The sequence below is a fragment of the Centrocercus urophasianus genome, unplaced genomic scaffold, assembly GCF_019232065.1.
Source record: "Centrocercus urophasianus isolate 14NV4802_14NV808 unplaced genomic scaffold, USGS_Curo_1.0 seq_11, whole genome shotgun sequence".
Lineage (NCBI taxonomy): Eukaryota > Metazoa > Chordata > Aves > Galliformes > Phasianidae > Centrocercus > Centrocercus urophasianus.
This window is the reverse complement of record NW_024884253.1, coordinates 89,177,545-89,194,593: the sequence shown is the minus strand read 5'-3', so window position 1 is coordinate 89,194,593 and position 17,049 is coordinate 89,177,545. Positions and strand designations below refer to the sequence as shown.

Below are 17,049 nucleotides of genomic sequence, written 5' to 3'. Positions count from 1 at the left end.
CCCGTCCGGCCCTCTTTTGGCTGGCTGAGGGTTCGCGACCGGCCATGGCGGCGGCCGTAGCTGCGTGGCCTTGGGCTCTGCTGTGCCTGGCGGCGGTGCCGCCGCCGCTCTCCCCGGGAGCGGCCGGTGAGTAACGGGGGAGCGTGGCGGGAAGGCGGCTCGGCGGGACCCCGCTCCGCAACATGGCGCGAGGCGAGGCCGGGGGTGTCGGAGCCTCGGTGAGGGGCCGGGGCCGCTCGTTTGTTGTACTGAGGTCGTGCCGTCCGTTGCGGCTCTTCGCGACGAAAGAAGGCGGCGCGGGTGTAGATGGTGGCAGAGAGCTTTTATTAAGCGCGTCGCGCCGGCAGCGCGAGTGGGAACGGTGAAAAATGTAACGCCCGTAAAGTAGAAAACCTCGATATCGGAGGCGTTTGAGGGCACGGCGTGGTTGAACCGCGGTTCTGATTTCCACTTGTGGGAAGAAAGTCCGCTTTTAGTGAAAAACCGGCGAATTGGGACGTGGCGTAGTGTATTGCAGCTCTGTGATTAGGCTGACGGTGTGACGGGATAGCAGACCTCAGCCGAAGCACAGAGTGCGAGGGCTTTGCCGTGGTCGGATGTAAGTTCTGAAGTGAAATCTGGAGCTTTTATTAAAACAAGAGGCGGCTGGGTGCGAAAGAGGCTGGGGGAGAAGTCATGGGGCGTTTCGGAAGAGAGGCAGCGCTCTGAAACCGTGTTTGCGATGAATGCTGTGCACAGCCCAGCCTTCTGGCTGCAGCACTGTGCCCGGTGCATTGCTCCTCATTCCCGGTACCGTTACTTGATCAGAATTTCTTTTTTACTCTGAAAGTAGTGCCTCCTATTTATTTCCGTGGCAACTACAACGTACAGAGAGCACAGTCGCCCCGTTTGATAGGCTAAATTCTCGGCTGCAGAATACAATTCTTCAGGCTCACCACCATTGGCTGTGCATTTTCACTGGTGATGAACAAAAGCCCACGTGCCATGATCATAAAAATCCCCACCGGTGGAGATGACCCACTGTCACCACTGCTGAAACGCTCCAGCAGCCTCCTCATTGTGCTTACATCCACTGCTTGGTCTCCAGAAATGCTCAGCGAGCACAGATGAATGTCAGTGGATGCAATTGCTTCCCCATGAAGGTATTCAGTGACACACTTTTGCTCCAGACAGACTTCCATGTCAGGTGCCATTTTGTCAGACTGCCCCTCTGTTGCTTTCCCTAGTGTGGCAACAAAACGTAGCAATATTTGTGGGAAGCTTCAGCCTTGATGGTGAGCCGACATAATAAAATAGAATGCATTACCTTAAGAGTGGCATCATATAAAAGGAATTAAGTGACTGTAAGATTTGGCATATTAGTATTTCATCCTGAGATGCCTTTGATATAGTTGCTAAGACTTGAAACCCAGTGATAGAAGTGACTGAGAAGAGCAAGCCTGGGTATCTGTTAGTTCCTTGTAGAAGGGATATGAGCCACTTGGAACTGATGGATAAAAGGCCAGAGAGCATTAAATAACTGAATGTTATCTAGGATATTCATGAAGTGACATGCGCTCTTAAACATATGTGTTGTCTTAGTAGCCAATAAAAAATTCTCTCCATAGGCTGGAAGCTCTAAATTCTTGGGTCTCTCAAGTGTAAGGGTTACTCTGAGGGGAAATTTATGTGATGAAAAATGTCTGAGGCGGTGAAACAAAACAATGAGAAGGTTGACTGACTAACCACTGTTTCTGGTTTTCAGTAAAGCATACCTTTAAGTACATCTGATTGGGGAGGGGGAGGTTGTTGTTTATTTTGACTGTTAATTTGGTGAATATTTTTTCGTTATGAATCCTTTCCCCATCATTATGTTAATATGTTTTCAATCTGATGGCATTACCAATTACAATCAGTGGAACGTGCTAATTAATGATGAAACTTGGGGAGGAATGATGATGCTGGTCAGATTGTCCTGAGGAACAGTGTGCAGGGAATCATAGAATTGCTCAGGTTGTAAAAGACCCTGAAGGTCATCAAGTCCAACCTCAGCCTAACCATACTACCCTCACTCTAACAACCCATCATTAAATCACATCCCTGGGCACCACATCCAAATGGTTTTTAAAGGCATCCAGGGATGGTGACTCAGCCACCTCCCTGGGGAACCTATTCCAGTGCTTTCTGTAAAGAAGTTTGATCTAAATGATTTCCCCTCATCCTGTCACCTGTCAAGAGAGAAGAGACCAACCCCACTCTCGCTGTAAGCATCTTTCAGATATTAGAAGAGAGCAGTAAGGTCTCCCCTCAGCCTCCTCATCCCTAAACAGCCCCAGTTCCTTCAGTCTCTCCTCACAGGCCATATTCTCCAAGCCCTTCACCAGCCTTGTTGCCCTTCTTTGGACCTGCTCCAGCACCTCCATGTCCTTTCTGTACTGAGGTGCCCAAAACTGAACACAGTATTTGAGCTGAGGCCTCACCAGTGCCGAGTCCAGGGGCAGGATGACTTCCCTGGTGCTGCTCACCACACCATTCCTGATCCAAGCCAGGATGCCATTGGCCTTCTTGGCCACCTGGGCACACTGCTGGCTCATGTTCAGCCCACTGTCCATCAGTACATCAAGGTCCTTTCCATCAGGCAGCTTTCCAGCCACTCCTCCCCAGACCTGTAGGGTTGCCTGGGATTTTTCTAACCAAAATGCAGGACCCGACACTTGGCCCTATTGACACTCATCCATGTTGCCTTGGCCCATTGATCCAGTCTATCCAGGTCCCTTTGTAGTGCTTTTCTGCCCTCTGGCAGATCAACACTCCCTCCCAACTTGGTGTCGTCTGCAAACTTACTGAGGGTGCACTCAATCCCCTCATCAAGATCGTTAATGAAGATGTTAAATAGAAGCAGCCCCAGTACCAAGCCTTGGGGGACACCGCTCGTTACCGGCCACCAACTGGATTTAATTCCATTGTCCACAGCTCTTTGGGCCCGGCCATCCAGCCAGTGTTTCACCCAGCAGAGCACATGGCCACCCAAACCGTGAGCAGCCAGCTTCTCCATGAGGATGCTGTGGGGGACAGTGTCAAAGGCTTTACAGAAGCCCAGGTAGAAAAACCACATTGACAGCCTTATCGTCATCCAATAATTTGGTCACCTTGTCATAGAATGAAATCAGGTTTGTCAAACAAGATCTACCATTCATGAACCTATGCTGACTGGGCCGGATCTCCTGGTTGACTTTTAATTGATCTATATAACGTCTCCCAAGATTGTCCATTCCATGACTTTCCCTGGCACCGAGGTGAGACTGACAGGTCTGTAGCTTCCAGGATCATCTTTCTGGCCTTTTTGAAGACGGGCGTCACATTTGCCAGCCTCCACTCCCCAGGACATCCCTGGTTAGCCAGGACTGCTGAAGGGGGATGGAGAGTGGCTTGGCAACCACGTCTGCCAACTCCCTCAGCGCTCCAGGGTGCAATCCATCAGACCCCATGGACTTGTGAGTGTACAGCTTTGAGCAGGTCCAAAACCATCTCATCATGGGTTATGCAGGGCCTACTCTGTGCCCCATCCCTATCTACCAGTGCAAGGGGCTGTGTGCCCAGGCAGTAACTAGTCTTCTATTAAAGACTGAGGCAAAGAAGGCATTAAGCACCTCAGCCTTATCCTGATCCTTGGTCACTGTGTTCTAGCAATGAATGGAGATTCTCCCTAGCCCTCCTCTTACTTTTGATGTACTTATAGAAATATTTATTGTCATTCACCTTAGTGAGCAAGTTCAGTTCTAGCTGGACTTTGGCCTTTTTAATTTTCTCCCTGCACTGCTTCTCTGTGTATTTTGAACCTCATAAGCAGCTTGCTCCCTCTTGCAAAAATCGTAAGCTTGCCTTCTGTTCCTGAGTTCCAGCCAAAGGTCCTGAGTTCCAGCCAAAGGCCTCCCTGCCCATCGGTTCATCTTCCATGACTTGGGGATGGTCAGTTCCTGCACCTTTAAAACAACTTCCTTAAAGTATTCCCTGCCTTCCTAGGCTCCCATGCCCTCCAAAACTTACCTCCCAAGGGACCCATTCATCCATGGTCCTACAGAGGCTGAAGTCTGCCCAGCTCTGCTGACTCCCTTCTATGATTGCACAAGGATTGAGAGATCTGACATCTCATGATCACTACGCTCCAGACAGCCTCCAAGCTTTACACCCCCCACAAGACTCCTCTGTTAACAAACAGCAAGTCCAGGGTCTTGCTTCCCCTTGTTGGCTCCTTCACCAGCTGTGTCAGGAAGGTATCTCCCACACTCCAGGAACCTCCGGAGCTGTTCTCTTTCTGCTGTATTATAAATGCAGCAGATGTCTGGGAAGTTGAAGTCTCCCATGAGAGCAAGGGGAACAATCCTGCAAGGTGTGCCACTTTTTGCCTTCAAATTTGAAAATGTTTTGAGCCATCAGGGTTACATCCTTTTTCTGCATTTGTAGATCATTATGTTCTTTCATCTCCCCATATCATAAGCAGGGCTTCTGCTTTCTACGTTAATTACAGGTGTTTTGCTGCACTATTTGTATTTATTAATGAAAACATTCAGAACTTATGAGTTAAATTGCAGTTTATCTTCTCTTCATGAATTATAGATTTCAGCGTTAAAACATAGTTCAAAAATGTAGTAGCTATTTTAGATTTTGACAGCTTTTTGATTGGTGTTAAAATTGAGTTTTTTTTCCCAGTTCCTTGACATTTTCAAGCTGAATTCTTCTTTTTTGTTTTTGTTTTTTTTTTTAAACATCCTCTCAGTGTTGAAGAATCTTGGGTTTGTTGATGGCTGTTTTCTTCTAACAACTACACGTTTTCAGATGAGAAACTTTGTAAGCTGTGAACATATCAGAGTTCATGCCTAAGACCCCTCATATTGACCCCATGAAAATCAAACTGATTTTCGTAACTGCGTGTTGCCAAATACAGTTTCTATACATACAGCATCGCTTTTCTATCACGTTGCCTCCTGAAGGCATTTGGCAGGTGCTAGGCTCATGCAAATGGAAGAGCAGAAACATGGATGGAAGCATAAAGCACACGGTGCTGCTCCTGTGCTGGCAGCAAATGTTCGGTGTGAGGCTGGGCAAACTGAGTCAGTGGCAGCTTTGGAACAAAAATTTCTTGGATTTTTTTGGTTTTTGTGTTTCGTTGTTTTGTTTTCTGGGAGGGAAAATTTCTCACAGTACTCAGATGGTTCTGATAGGTCAAACATCAGCTGAGTAATTCTCTTCAGAGGAAATGGTAAAGTACTTCAGGTCTTTTAAACACCATCTTCCCTTCCTTGCTTTTCCATAGGCCTGTCTTGTTGTTACCACGCGAAGGACAATCTAATGTGCCGGGATGTTTGTGAACAGGTAAGCTTACTTTATCAGTTCTTCTATCTCTCAGAGTTAAAATCATGCTTTTAGACGGTGACTTAGCAAAAATAGTGGTATAAGTAATTATCTACATGTAAGCACTGCATGTGAATCATGACACGTAATATTGTTATCTAAATGAGAACGTAAAGGTTTGAGCTGTGGCCCTCTTCCTTTTCAAAGTGGATTCTTCATCAGGTTCTACTGAAGTTCAGAAGTCGTAGAGTTAAAATTCGAATTCAGGATTTTGCCAAGAAGTGATCAGCACGTTGGGAAACGTGAGGGATGAGGGTATTTTACTGCATTTCTGGATCACGTGTCTTCTTGAGAATTTGAAATGAAGAGCAGAGTGTTGGCACTGTTCCTTTTTTTCTCCTAGTTGTTGCTTCTTAACTAGCAGTGAGATATTCATTATGATGTATAGATTTGTGAATCCAGCAAAAATGTTCTTACTCTGTTCATACAGTAATTGCAGAGCTGGTTGTGTTGAACCCAAACTTGGAAAATATTTTCCAGAACTTATGTTTAGTTTTTTTAGCTGTGGAGAATGCATTGTACATCTTAGTGTGCATGTGTATATATTTATGTAAATGTATGTACCTACAGCTTTTGTATTAATAAACTATACATAAACAAATGCACAAATTCAATATGAAATTTGTGCCCTTGCATCACAGCCGCCTTTTTTTGATTGCCTGTTTTGAACCTATCAACACTGAACCTGGTTATGGTTAAGGTCATCTTTACTTGCAATTTTATTACTGAAAGTTTTGTTTAAATCGCTCTTCTGCCTTTTTGATACAGAGTACCAAATCCCCTTTCAGCTTTCCTATTGTCTTAAGAGGTCTTAAGATCCTACAGACGTGCTTTTAGCCCTTGCAGCTTCATTTCCTCTCTTTGAATACAGGTAAACAAAACTGTACACGCTACTGTAAACAAAAGTGTAACGCTGAGGTGAAGAACTGTTAAAACTTTATGGTAAGAAACAGTTACCAAATTTGGCCACTGTATTGAGATAGCATTTGGAATACTCTGTTCAATTTTTTCTTTTATTTCACCAACTTGAAGTTCCTATTAGCTCTTCCTATTAGTTCTTCATAAAAGGTCTTCAACTTTTCATTGTCAAATTTCATCTCATTTCTGCTACACGATTTCTAATTAGCAGGTGGGTTTTTTTTTTTTTTGTGCTGTTTACTTGGCTGGTTTGTTCTAGTTGTGTGTTGGTTTTTTTATGATTTTGCCTCATCTGGATGATATCTGTCTACTCATGGAAGGAAAGACTGCCAGATTATTTGGTTATTGAATATTAAATTTCACGCCTTCTGACAGTAGGAAGAAATTTATCTGTCTTTGGATGTGCACTTAAATAATAGATCTGTGATCTTGTGATGGGTGAGGAAGAACAGGCTCTGTCAAGGAGCCGTATGTACTTAACTCATGGATTGATAACAGTACCACCAGAACAGGGACTTCCTTCTGTATGGGATGGAGGGAATCGTCTCCTGACTAGACTTGCTCCCTCATCAGGTTTGTTTTCTGGGACTTAGGATATTGCAGAAATTTCCAGCTTTGTTTGGTCTTGAACTATTTATGTTCATGTGCTGATCTGCTTGGACACCCGTGCTCCTGAGAAAAGCCTCACGTGGATAAGGACAGCTACAGAAAGAAAGGCTTGGGTATGATTAAAGAATCCTGGTAACTACTAATTCCACTTCCTTGTGAGTGTCACAGATTAAATGGGTTACACAGCCTGTGAATGTATGGTGATCACAACAGTGGGTTTACAAGATTCTGAAGTACACAAGCACATGTAGACTACTTCCTAAATGTCTTTATTTTGTTACAGATTGCTACGAATCCCCAGTAGCAAGTACACTTAGATTAATAAAGTTATGATATATCAAGTTATTACAGAACTGTTAACAGCAACAATCAGTAGCAGCTACAAATATATTTCCATATTGCAAGCTACTACAAGCTTATCACTAGTAGAGTAGTAGATGTATGTTTAATTATGTACATTTAATTATGCATATTTTATGCTCTTTTTTTTAGTAATTTGTGTTATGTGACTGGAACCAATCATTTATCAGACCAGTCCCAAGAAGTGGGGCCAACTGAAATCAGAGTTTTCATCATGGGGAGGGATGGAACTAAATGATCTTCAGAGTCCTTTCCAACTCAGTCATTCGGTGATTCTTTGAAATTTCACGCTGGAGATGATGTGTGTCACTCGGTTTGGAGTCAGCCAGGTGTCCCCAGCAAGGTTACAGTCTGTCTGGGAAATTGGGTAGGAAAAATTCCTCTGCAGAAAGTTCTGAGCCAGAAGTTCCACTTTTGTTCAGAAGTGAGAATTTAACAAGGATGTTAGCAAAAACAGTAACCGGGAAAATTCTCCAAGCCAAATGATAGTTTAGGAAGTCAACACCAGTTTATTACAGTGCATGAGGATCTCTTCACAAAGCATGCACACCCTGCAGCTAAATTATCCTCATTTTATACATCTAATGTGAATATTCATAAAATTTCCATGAAGTTCCTGTTTATTCCCAGAATTTCATACGTATTAAACCTAGCACCTGCATTTGTCAGTCAAGGGATTCTTGCATGGGGTCTTTCTGTTTGCCCAGGTGTGATACTGATGCTGAGGTACACAAAGCATAATCTGTCTGTGACGCCAGGAGGTCTGTTCTTTGAATGCTAACTAAGTTGTTTAAGTCTTTGGTGTCAGGGGCTTAAGAGGACTTAATGTGACACCACTTAGAAGTAGCCAACAGATGCTAATTTCTGTGTTTTTCAGAGACAGACAATAGATTATGCCACTTTCTTCTCTCAGACAAAATTTTACTTTTCTCAGACTATTTTATCCTTTTTTTCAGCTAGAACAGCCAGTAGCTGATTCCTACTTTATGAGAATGTTTCCCTAGTTCTGGATGCTGTTTCTCTCCTTTCCAGCTAATAGGCTGCTGTTACAGTTGCTTGTTTTTGTCTTTCCTGGTGGTATGTATATTCAGGGTGTCTGTCGTTCTGCACTTCAAAGATGTCACCTGAGTTTCTTGTGGATGCTCTGAGTTCACAGGCCTTGTTCCCAGAGTGGCAGACATGTTCTTCTGCCAATGTTTTAGCAGATTTTCCATAAGCTTTTTTCCCTTTACATCCACATCGCCTTTATGGCTGCACTCACCACTAAAGAAGGAAAACTCAGGTTACAGGTTAGTTTGATTTTTTTTGTTTGTTTGTTTTTTTCCTACTAACTAACATCAACATCTCAATATCTGTTTATTTTTTTTTTAATTCTTAGTAAGCACTATTAAAAGCTTCATTACAATATTTTGTCCTTCTAGTGATTATTTGATTCTGTCTGTTAGATAGTGTAGAAAGAAATGTGGGCTTGCCTTTCTTTAGCTAACCTTTCTTCCTGAGCTTATGAATGGGAAGTTTTGCAGTGATGCTTTTCCTGACTGTATTCATCTCTGTATCAGTTCAGAGGTTTCTGTCCCCCTTGCAGGATAAGAGCAGTCCATCTCAGTCCTCAGGAAGACAAGTAGATGTTTCAGGAGCCTAGCTTAATTAAGTCAAATTAGCTACAGTGCAGAAAGGCACTACGAAGTATAGAGAATGTTAAAGCAGAGGAGGGTTATGGAGGAAGAATCAAGAAGTTTTGCAGAGGCACCTCGCGGCTATAATAGGAAAGACAAGATCTCAGCTTCAACTGAGACTTGCAAAAGGTGTCAGGGCAGCAGAAAGTCCTGCCTGCTGTAGGTAGTAGTCCAGATAGCGTATGTGACCTTGCAGTGACACCATCCAGCTCTCTCAGATGCAGGCTATCGTCTTTGAAAGGTGGAATTCAGGAGATGTCCCTAGTAACTGGAGAAGGCTACATTGTTTACCTGTCTTTTCCTCCTCCATTACTGCACTCCAGGAAGAAGGAAAAAAAAAAAATATCGGGAGAAAAAAAAAAAAAAAGCTGAACTAATCTTTCCAAACCAGAAAACCATCCATCTTTCCTTAAATCTCTGGAGAGATTATAGAGGGAGTCCTGGAACACATTTCTGATCATGTGAAGGGTAAAGTCATGCCTGACAGACTTCATTGCTGTTGATAATAAAATAGCTGGATTTCTGGGTGAGGGTAGAGAAGTGGATGTCATTTTCATTGACTGTAAGGGTTTCAACACTCAATATTTTTGTGTCCATTTTAGCATATTATGGCTTTGATGGATGGACAGGTAGATGACTGAAAAATTGTTTGAATAATTGGGTTCAGAGAAGAGAAGCTACTAGGTCATACTTTATCTGCAGGGCAGTAAGAAATGGAATACCAAAGGGATCTGTACTGGGACCTGTCCTGTTTATCATCTTTATTAATGACATGGAGGAGGCAGTTGATTCACTCTTGTTGAGTTCTCAGTTGATACCAAACTGGGAAGAAGAATTGATAATCTCAAAGGCAAAACTACCATCCAGAGCAGTCTGGACTGTTGGAAAGAATTGGCCAACAAGAAGCCTATGAAGCTCAGCAAGGACAAATGCAAAGTCCTGCACCTGGAAATAATTACTTACAGCAATACAGGTTGGAGGTTGATTTACTGGAGAGCAGGTTTGTTGGAAAGGATCCAGCGGTGTTAGTATACTGACAGCAAGTTGAATGAGAGCCACTGTGCCTTGGCAGAAAAGAGGATAGCCTGGGATATTTTAACAGGAGCACAGCATTTCTAGAGAAATGATTGTTTCCAGAATTTGTTACACCATATCTAGAATACAGCATCCAGTTTTGGGCCGCGCTGTTACAAGGAAGACATCAGTTAACTGGAGAAAGGTGCACTGGGATGATCAGGGAGCAGATGCCATGTGTGGGGAAGCTGAGGTAACAGGTTTTAGCAGGGGAGGAAGGAGTACATCAGCAGCCTTTTGATACCTGTAAAACATGGTTCAGGATGTAGAGCCAGGCTCTTCACAGTAGTCCCTAGTGGGAGGCTGAGAGAACAGGCATAGATTGAAAGCAAAGGATTCTAACTGGTTATGAAGTAAAACTTCTCCACTGTAAGGACAGAAGAATGTCTGTGCATTCTTTGCCCTTGTGTGTTTTCAAGATCTGACTGAGCAACATGGTCTGACATCAGAGGTAACCCTGCTCTGAGCTGAAGGTGGGAATAAATTATTTTCTGAAATCCCTTCACATCTGAACTATTTTATTCATCTGTGACCCTGAAAGACCCCAAACGTTACTGCAGTTCTTTCCTTGCTATCTTTTCTGAAACCAGCAACTGTTGTTATCACAGAATTGTAGGGGTTGGAAGGGAGCTCCAGAGATCATCGAGTCCAACCCCTGCCAAAGCAGGTTCCCTACAGCAGGTCGCACAGGTCGGCATCCAGGCAGGTCTTGAACATCTCCAGAGAAGGAGAATCCACAGCCTCCCTGGGCAGCCTGTTCCAGCGCTCCGTCACCTCACCTAAAGAAGTTCTTGTGCACATTGGTGCAGAACTTCCTATGCTGCAAGTTTCTGGCCATTTCCCTTCGTCCCGTCTCCAGAATGCTGAAAAGAGTCTGGCCTCGCCATTCTGCCCCCCACACCTTAGATACTGATAGACCTGGATCAGGTCCCCTCTCGGTCTTCTTTTCTCAAGGCTGAACAGACCCAGCTCACTCAGCCTTTCTCCATAGGGAGATGCTCCAGGCCCTTCGCCATCTTTGTGGCCCTCCGCTGGACTCTTTCCAAGAGATCCCTGTCTCCTTTCTGTACTGGGGAGCCCAGAACTGGACGCAGTGCTCCAGATGAGGCCTCACCAGGGCAGAGTAGAGGGGGAGGATCACCTCCCTCGACCTGCTGGCCGCGCTTTTTTTAATGCACCCCAGGATGCCGTTGGCCCTCTTGGCCACAAGGGCACACTGCTGGCTCACGGCCGACCTGTCGTCCACCAGGACACCCAGGTCCCTCTCCGCAGAGCTCCCCTCCAGCAGCTCATCCCCCAACTTGTACCAGTGCATGCAATTATTCCTCCCCAGATGTAAGACTGTTGAACCTCAGCTGGTTTCTTATTGCCCAGCTCTCCAGCCTGTCCAGATCTCGCTGAATGGCAGCACGGCCTTCAGGCGTGTCAGCCAATCCTCCCAACTTCGTATCATCAGCAAACTTGCTGAGGGTGGCCACCATCCCCTCATCAAGGTCACTGATGAAGATGTTGAACAAGAACGGCTCCCTGAGGAACACCACCAGTTACAGGTCTCCTACTGGACTCTGCACTGCCAACAACGACCCTCTGTGCTCTGCCTGTCAGCCAGTTCTCAACCCACCTTACTGTCCACTCATCCATCCCACACTTCCTCAGCTTTGCTGTAAGGATGTCGTGGGAAACAGTATCAAATGCCTTGCTGAAATCAAGGTAGACTACGTCCACTGCTCTCCCCCTATCCACCCAGCCAGTGACAACATCATAGAAGGCTACCAGGTTGGTCAAGCACGACCTCCCCCTTGTGAACCCGTGCTGACTGCTCCTGATCACCTCCTTTTCTTCCAGCTGTCTGGAGATGGCATCCAGCACCAGCTGTTCCATCACCTTTCCAGGGACAGAGGTGAGGCTGACTGGCCTATAATTGCCTGGATCTTCCTTGCCTTTTTTGAAGACCAGAGTGACATTGGCTATCCTCCAGTCTTCAGGCACCTCCCCCATTCTCCAAGACCTCTCAAAGATGACAGAGAGCAGTTCATCAATCACCTCTGCCAGCTCCCTCAGCACCCATGGATGCATCCCATCGGGTCCCATGGATTTGTGAACATTGGTGTTGCCTAGGTGCTCTTGGACCGCGTCTTCCCTGACTAAAAGGAAGTCTGCCATTCCCCAGACTCTCTCACTAACCTCCAGGGTCTGAGATTCCCAAGGGGGAGCTTTTTCACTGAAGACAAAAGCAAAGAAGGTATTCAGTATCTCCGCCTTCTCAGCATCCCCCGTTACCAGAGCACCCCCCTCACTTAGCAGGGGAGCCACATTCTCCCTAGTCTTCCTTTTACTATTAACATACTTAAAAAGCCTTTTTTATTATCCTTTATCACCTTTGCCAGATTCAATTCCAGGCAGGCTTTAGCCTTCCTCGTTGCATCCCTGCAGGGCCTGACAACATTTCTATATTCTTCCCAAGTGGTCAGACCCATTTATCTTGGTTATCTTGGTTTCCTTGATGTGGGTTACCAAGCTGTTAATGTAGAATAGAACTGCAATGTATTTCTTCTTCCTAAAGATATGAAATGCATCCATTCAGTGTCAGTTATTTCTGTATCTTCCAGTTTTCTTCCCACATGAATAGATGTTTCCATTTCATTTGTTGGCTGGCTTCTTATTTTAATTTAGAAGTGTTTTACTTGATTGGAGTGTTACAAGGAATAAGAACTGAAGGCATGATCACCGTGGGAACACACAGCAATTTAAAATATGCTGAGAACTCAATTTAACACATCCATGGTTTTTTTTTGTTTGTTTTCTAAGAAAAAATTTATGAGATATAGGAAGTGGGAGAAGCAACAGTACAAAGTAGTGTGAAAGAAATTTGGGGGAAAAAAACCAGAAATGTACATGATTGAGAATTGCTAATAAGGTAAGATAAGATTTCTTTCCAAGTTTGGCTGTTCAGATATTTTTACTTGTAAGATACTGCTGGTGGCCATTTTGTCTGACCTGCTGCTCAGAGTGTGCTAGTGTCAAAATTAAATCAAGTTTCTCTGGACTTTGTTAGTGAAGTTCTGAATGCCCTTAAGGATGTGCTTTCCACAGCCTCTTTGGGGAACCTGTTCTAGTGCTTAACTGCTCTCATGGTGAAGAATATTTTTTTCTTCCTTTGCATCCCTTCAAAGTTTAACTTATTGCGAAATTATTACTTTTGCAGCTCATCCTTCCACTGTGCAACTCTTGAGAACAGTCTGGCTCTGTCTTTTCTATAATCCAGCTTCAGGTAGTTGAAGACAGGAGTTCAGATATATACAGCTTATCCCCTCCTGATCAGCAAACAGCTTGTCTTTTTATGTCATAAACTCCAGCATCTTTGTGCCTTTTTGCTTAACTCTCTGAAGTTCATCAGTGTGTTTGTTGCACAGAGGTGGCAGAAGACTGGATGTGGTGTTACATTGGTCCAGATATGGCTTCATCAGTGCCTTTACGAAAGGGAGTGGTTGTCTATGACCTACTGATGATGCTGTTGCTAATGAGGAATAGTATGGTGTATCTTTCAGTGCTGCATTGGTGCACTGCTAAGCCATGTTCAGCTTGCCATCAACCAGGACCTCAACACCTTCTTTGCAAAGCTCTTTAGCTAGTGAGCACCCAGCCTGCATAGGATTTTTCTGTTCCAGCTATAAGATTCTGTATTTGCTTTGGAACCTTCTGAGTTTCCTTTCAGCTCATTGCTTCATTGATTGAGCTCATTACTCATTGAAACCAATCTGTGTAGCAGCTCCACTCTCCGGTATGTCAACGACAGCTCTCAGTTTAGGACCATCTTTGTACTGTCTGAGGATTATTTCTGTAAAGCGATTAAGCAGTATTGGTGTAACTGCTGTTGTACACCTCTTCTAAGTGGCCAGCACCTAGATAATTTAACTGCTGGCTACTAATTTTTGAGGCCGACCATCCAGGCAGTTTGTCATCCACCTCACAGTCCTTGCATCTCATCCACATTTCACTAATTTCCTGTAAAATACTGGAAAAGACCATGCAAAACCCTTTTTAATGTCAGGGTAAGTAACACATTGTGTTTTCACTTCTTTACTGAATTAGTCTTTCTGGTATGGAAGCAGTCAGGCTTAATTTGCTGTCGGTGTGTGCCTATGCTGAGCGTTGTGATTGTTGCTGGTCACCTTTCTTGTACTTCAGGTGGCTTCCTGATGTGGCTCCCAGGAGGATTTACTCCACAATCTTTGTGTGGTGAGCAGCCTGTATTTCCACAGATTATCTTTGTAGCCTTTCTTATGGATATGAAGTTTACCTTTTCTTTTCTCCAGTCGTTAGGAACCTTGTCCAACTGCCATGATTGTTCAAAAGTGATAGTAAGCTGCCTTGCAATGATAGTAGCCAGCTTTTCACGTCCCATAAACTTCTGGATGATCTGTTTGATTAGATGATGCTTGATCTTGCTCCACTGTTCATTCCCTTTGTTTATTTTGACAGTATCTTTACCTTTTGTTCACATTTATTCCATAACAGTTGCTTTTTCTTTTTTCCTTCTGGAAGGAGTTAGTTGCCTGAGGTCATGCAAGAAGATCAGTTAAGTGAACAGAGTTGTATGATATGTTAAGTAGAATTTCTTCATGTTTTTCACACTGCCTATTCTGTAGAAACTTCCGGATGTAAGAGTTTTAGGAGAAAATTCTAAAAGTAAAAATCCCTCCTTCATAAAAGTATCTGGGGGACTATAAATATATAAAAGAAAATCTTAAATGTGCATTCTTTACATGGTGACTGTTAGCAGAAGTTTTCAAAAGATGGGCAGTAGTGAAACTAAAAGAGGAAGACATCAATTGATATTCAGTGTGTGGTTACATTTTCTGTGTGTTTTGCTTCTTACAGATTTTGTCTTCTAAGAGTGATTCCCGTTTAAAACATTTACTGCAACGGGCACCTGAATATTGTCCAGAATCAATGGTAAGGCTTGCTAGATTTTAATTTAAAACAACAACAAAAACCACTAATCTTATGTTAACAAAGTTTTGCTTACAAAAGCAAAATTTCAAATTAGCTTGCAGAGTAATTTTCTTTCTGAGTTTTGAGCTGGTTTATGTTTTCAAGAGTTTTCTTTGTTTTGAAGGCTAGAAAGGTACTTAAATTGAGATTTGATCCTCAGGAGTAGGATTCCTTTTTAAAACTTGCCTGTTGTGTTACTTGGTGTTCATGTAACCTATGAAATGGAATGAAAAACTATCTGATATTATGAAAATTTGCACTGTGTGATTGTCGTTTAGAAATTAATAGCAGTGATTTACAAGCAAGAACGCATGATCCAGTTTGTATGGGGCAAAGCTGTCAGGTCTTGGTTATACAAAGGCATGGACATCCATATAGCTGCTCTGAATGGCCTGTAGGCATTTCTGACAACCTGAAAAAGTGCTTTTGTTGGATCATGGTTTCCTAAAAGTTCTGCAGTATTTTAAGTGTGTGTGTGTATGTGTGTGTGTTCCCTATCTCTATGGAGGAAATGATATTATGGATGAAGAGGTGAGTGTTAGCATTGTCATTGCCAAGAGAGAAGACTCTAGAACAACTTAAAATATCTCAATTTGTTTGTTTTTAAAAAGGTTTGATTTCTTTCTTGTAATTTTTGTTCTAAATGGTATCGATCCTGTTTTCATCCAGTAGGAGTGGTAAATCTGAGTCTATCATTTTGCAGGCTCCTTCCCATAATGTGTTTGCTTATAGATCCCTTCTTCCTGTGCCTCAAAAATATGTTTCTCAAGGTTTGGTTTCTGTGGATCCCCAGCTCTAAAACCTTGGGAAACTGTAGACATCTGATGGCATGAGTAAAATCATGGTAGGAAAACATATCAAAGTGGTACGTAGCATTTGCTTTGGTACTATTTCTCGTCATTATTTGTGCCCCGATGGGAGGAATGTGATTTATCTGTAGGCAGTAGATTTTTAGAAGACAGTACCACAGAGATTAGGAAAGGGGAAAGTGACTGATGCAGTGTTTTTTTTTTTAAACTCCCAATTGCCGTCTTTATAACTGGTAGCTTTGCTATCCAGTGTGTGCTTAAATTAATGTTGCCACACTAGTAATATTTTAAAAGACTTCTATTTATAAAGCAGTTGACAGTTCATCTTAGTGCCGTTTTTGCTGTGTTCAGATACCGCTCTGCTTTGTTGGGCAGGTGTTCTAGTGACACTCCACAGAAGAGTAAATAGGTTGTAAAGGTAATCAGTTGGTCCATTTTCTGGCATACTGATTACAGCCATTGTTATCTCTACTCTATCATGTGATATAAGAACTTTGCCTGATATTAAGTGATACATTAATTACCAAAATGAGATGCTACTATTCTTTCATGAAATAAGGGAGATCAGTTGAACCAAAGGAGCAGAACTAGGAAGCAGCAGCTCTAATGTTTTTCTTTTGAGCTGACTTTCCTCTTCTCTGATGTGGGAAACTCCACAGACAGAGGAGATGTTTTTTGAACATTAGATACAGATTGACTGTAACTTTGGACAGTATTCCTGTGATGACAAAGTCATGACGTGACAGTACAGGTTGCTTGTGTGATTGAATTGAACTTTTCTCCTCAGGAATATTTAACATTATGTCATTTAAAGCCCCTTTAAGACTTTTAATTTGCCTTCAAATGCTGCAGAATTTTCCTCTGATTTCACCTATTAGGCTTTTCCCAGTGCTTGTTCAAAAAAGTTTGAATTCAGTTAGATTGCACTAAAATACATGCCCAGAACTGAACATAGTATTTGAGGTGCAGCCTCAGCAGTGCTGAATACTTGAGTTCTTACCTTAGATTGAATCCTTCCTCTACTGCCTAAACCTTGTTATCCCAGGACATTTGTAAATTTTATTGAGTGTGTATCGTAACCTTTGAAGAGTGTATTTGTGTCATTTTTAATTAGAATGAAATAAAATGATATTGTCTAAGTAAGGTAAGATTTCAGTTGTTGGACATTAGCCATCATACATATAGTATATGGAAAATTCCATACCTTTTATCTCTTC

At 43.1% G+C, this 17,049-nt stretch overlaps 1 protein-coding gene across 1 annotated transcript in view; it reads left to right on the top strand.

Annotated features, from left to right (window-relative positions):
* Nucleotides 1–44: 44 nt before the first annotated feature.
* Nucleotides 45–17,049, top strand: part of RECK (reversion inducing cysteine rich protein with kazal motifs) — a 64,809-nt gene continuing 47,804 nt past the window's right edge. Inside the window, exons 1-3 of the mRNA XM_042809151.1 lie at nucleotides 45–126; nucleotides 5,294–5,352; nucleotides 14,910–14,984. Of these exons, the coding sequence (XP_042665085.1) occupies nucleotides 45–126; nucleotides 5,294–5,352; nucleotides 14,910–14,984 (216 nt within the window). The remainder of the gene's footprint in view (nucleotides 127–5,293; nucleotides 5,353–14,909; nucleotides 14,985–17,049) is intronic.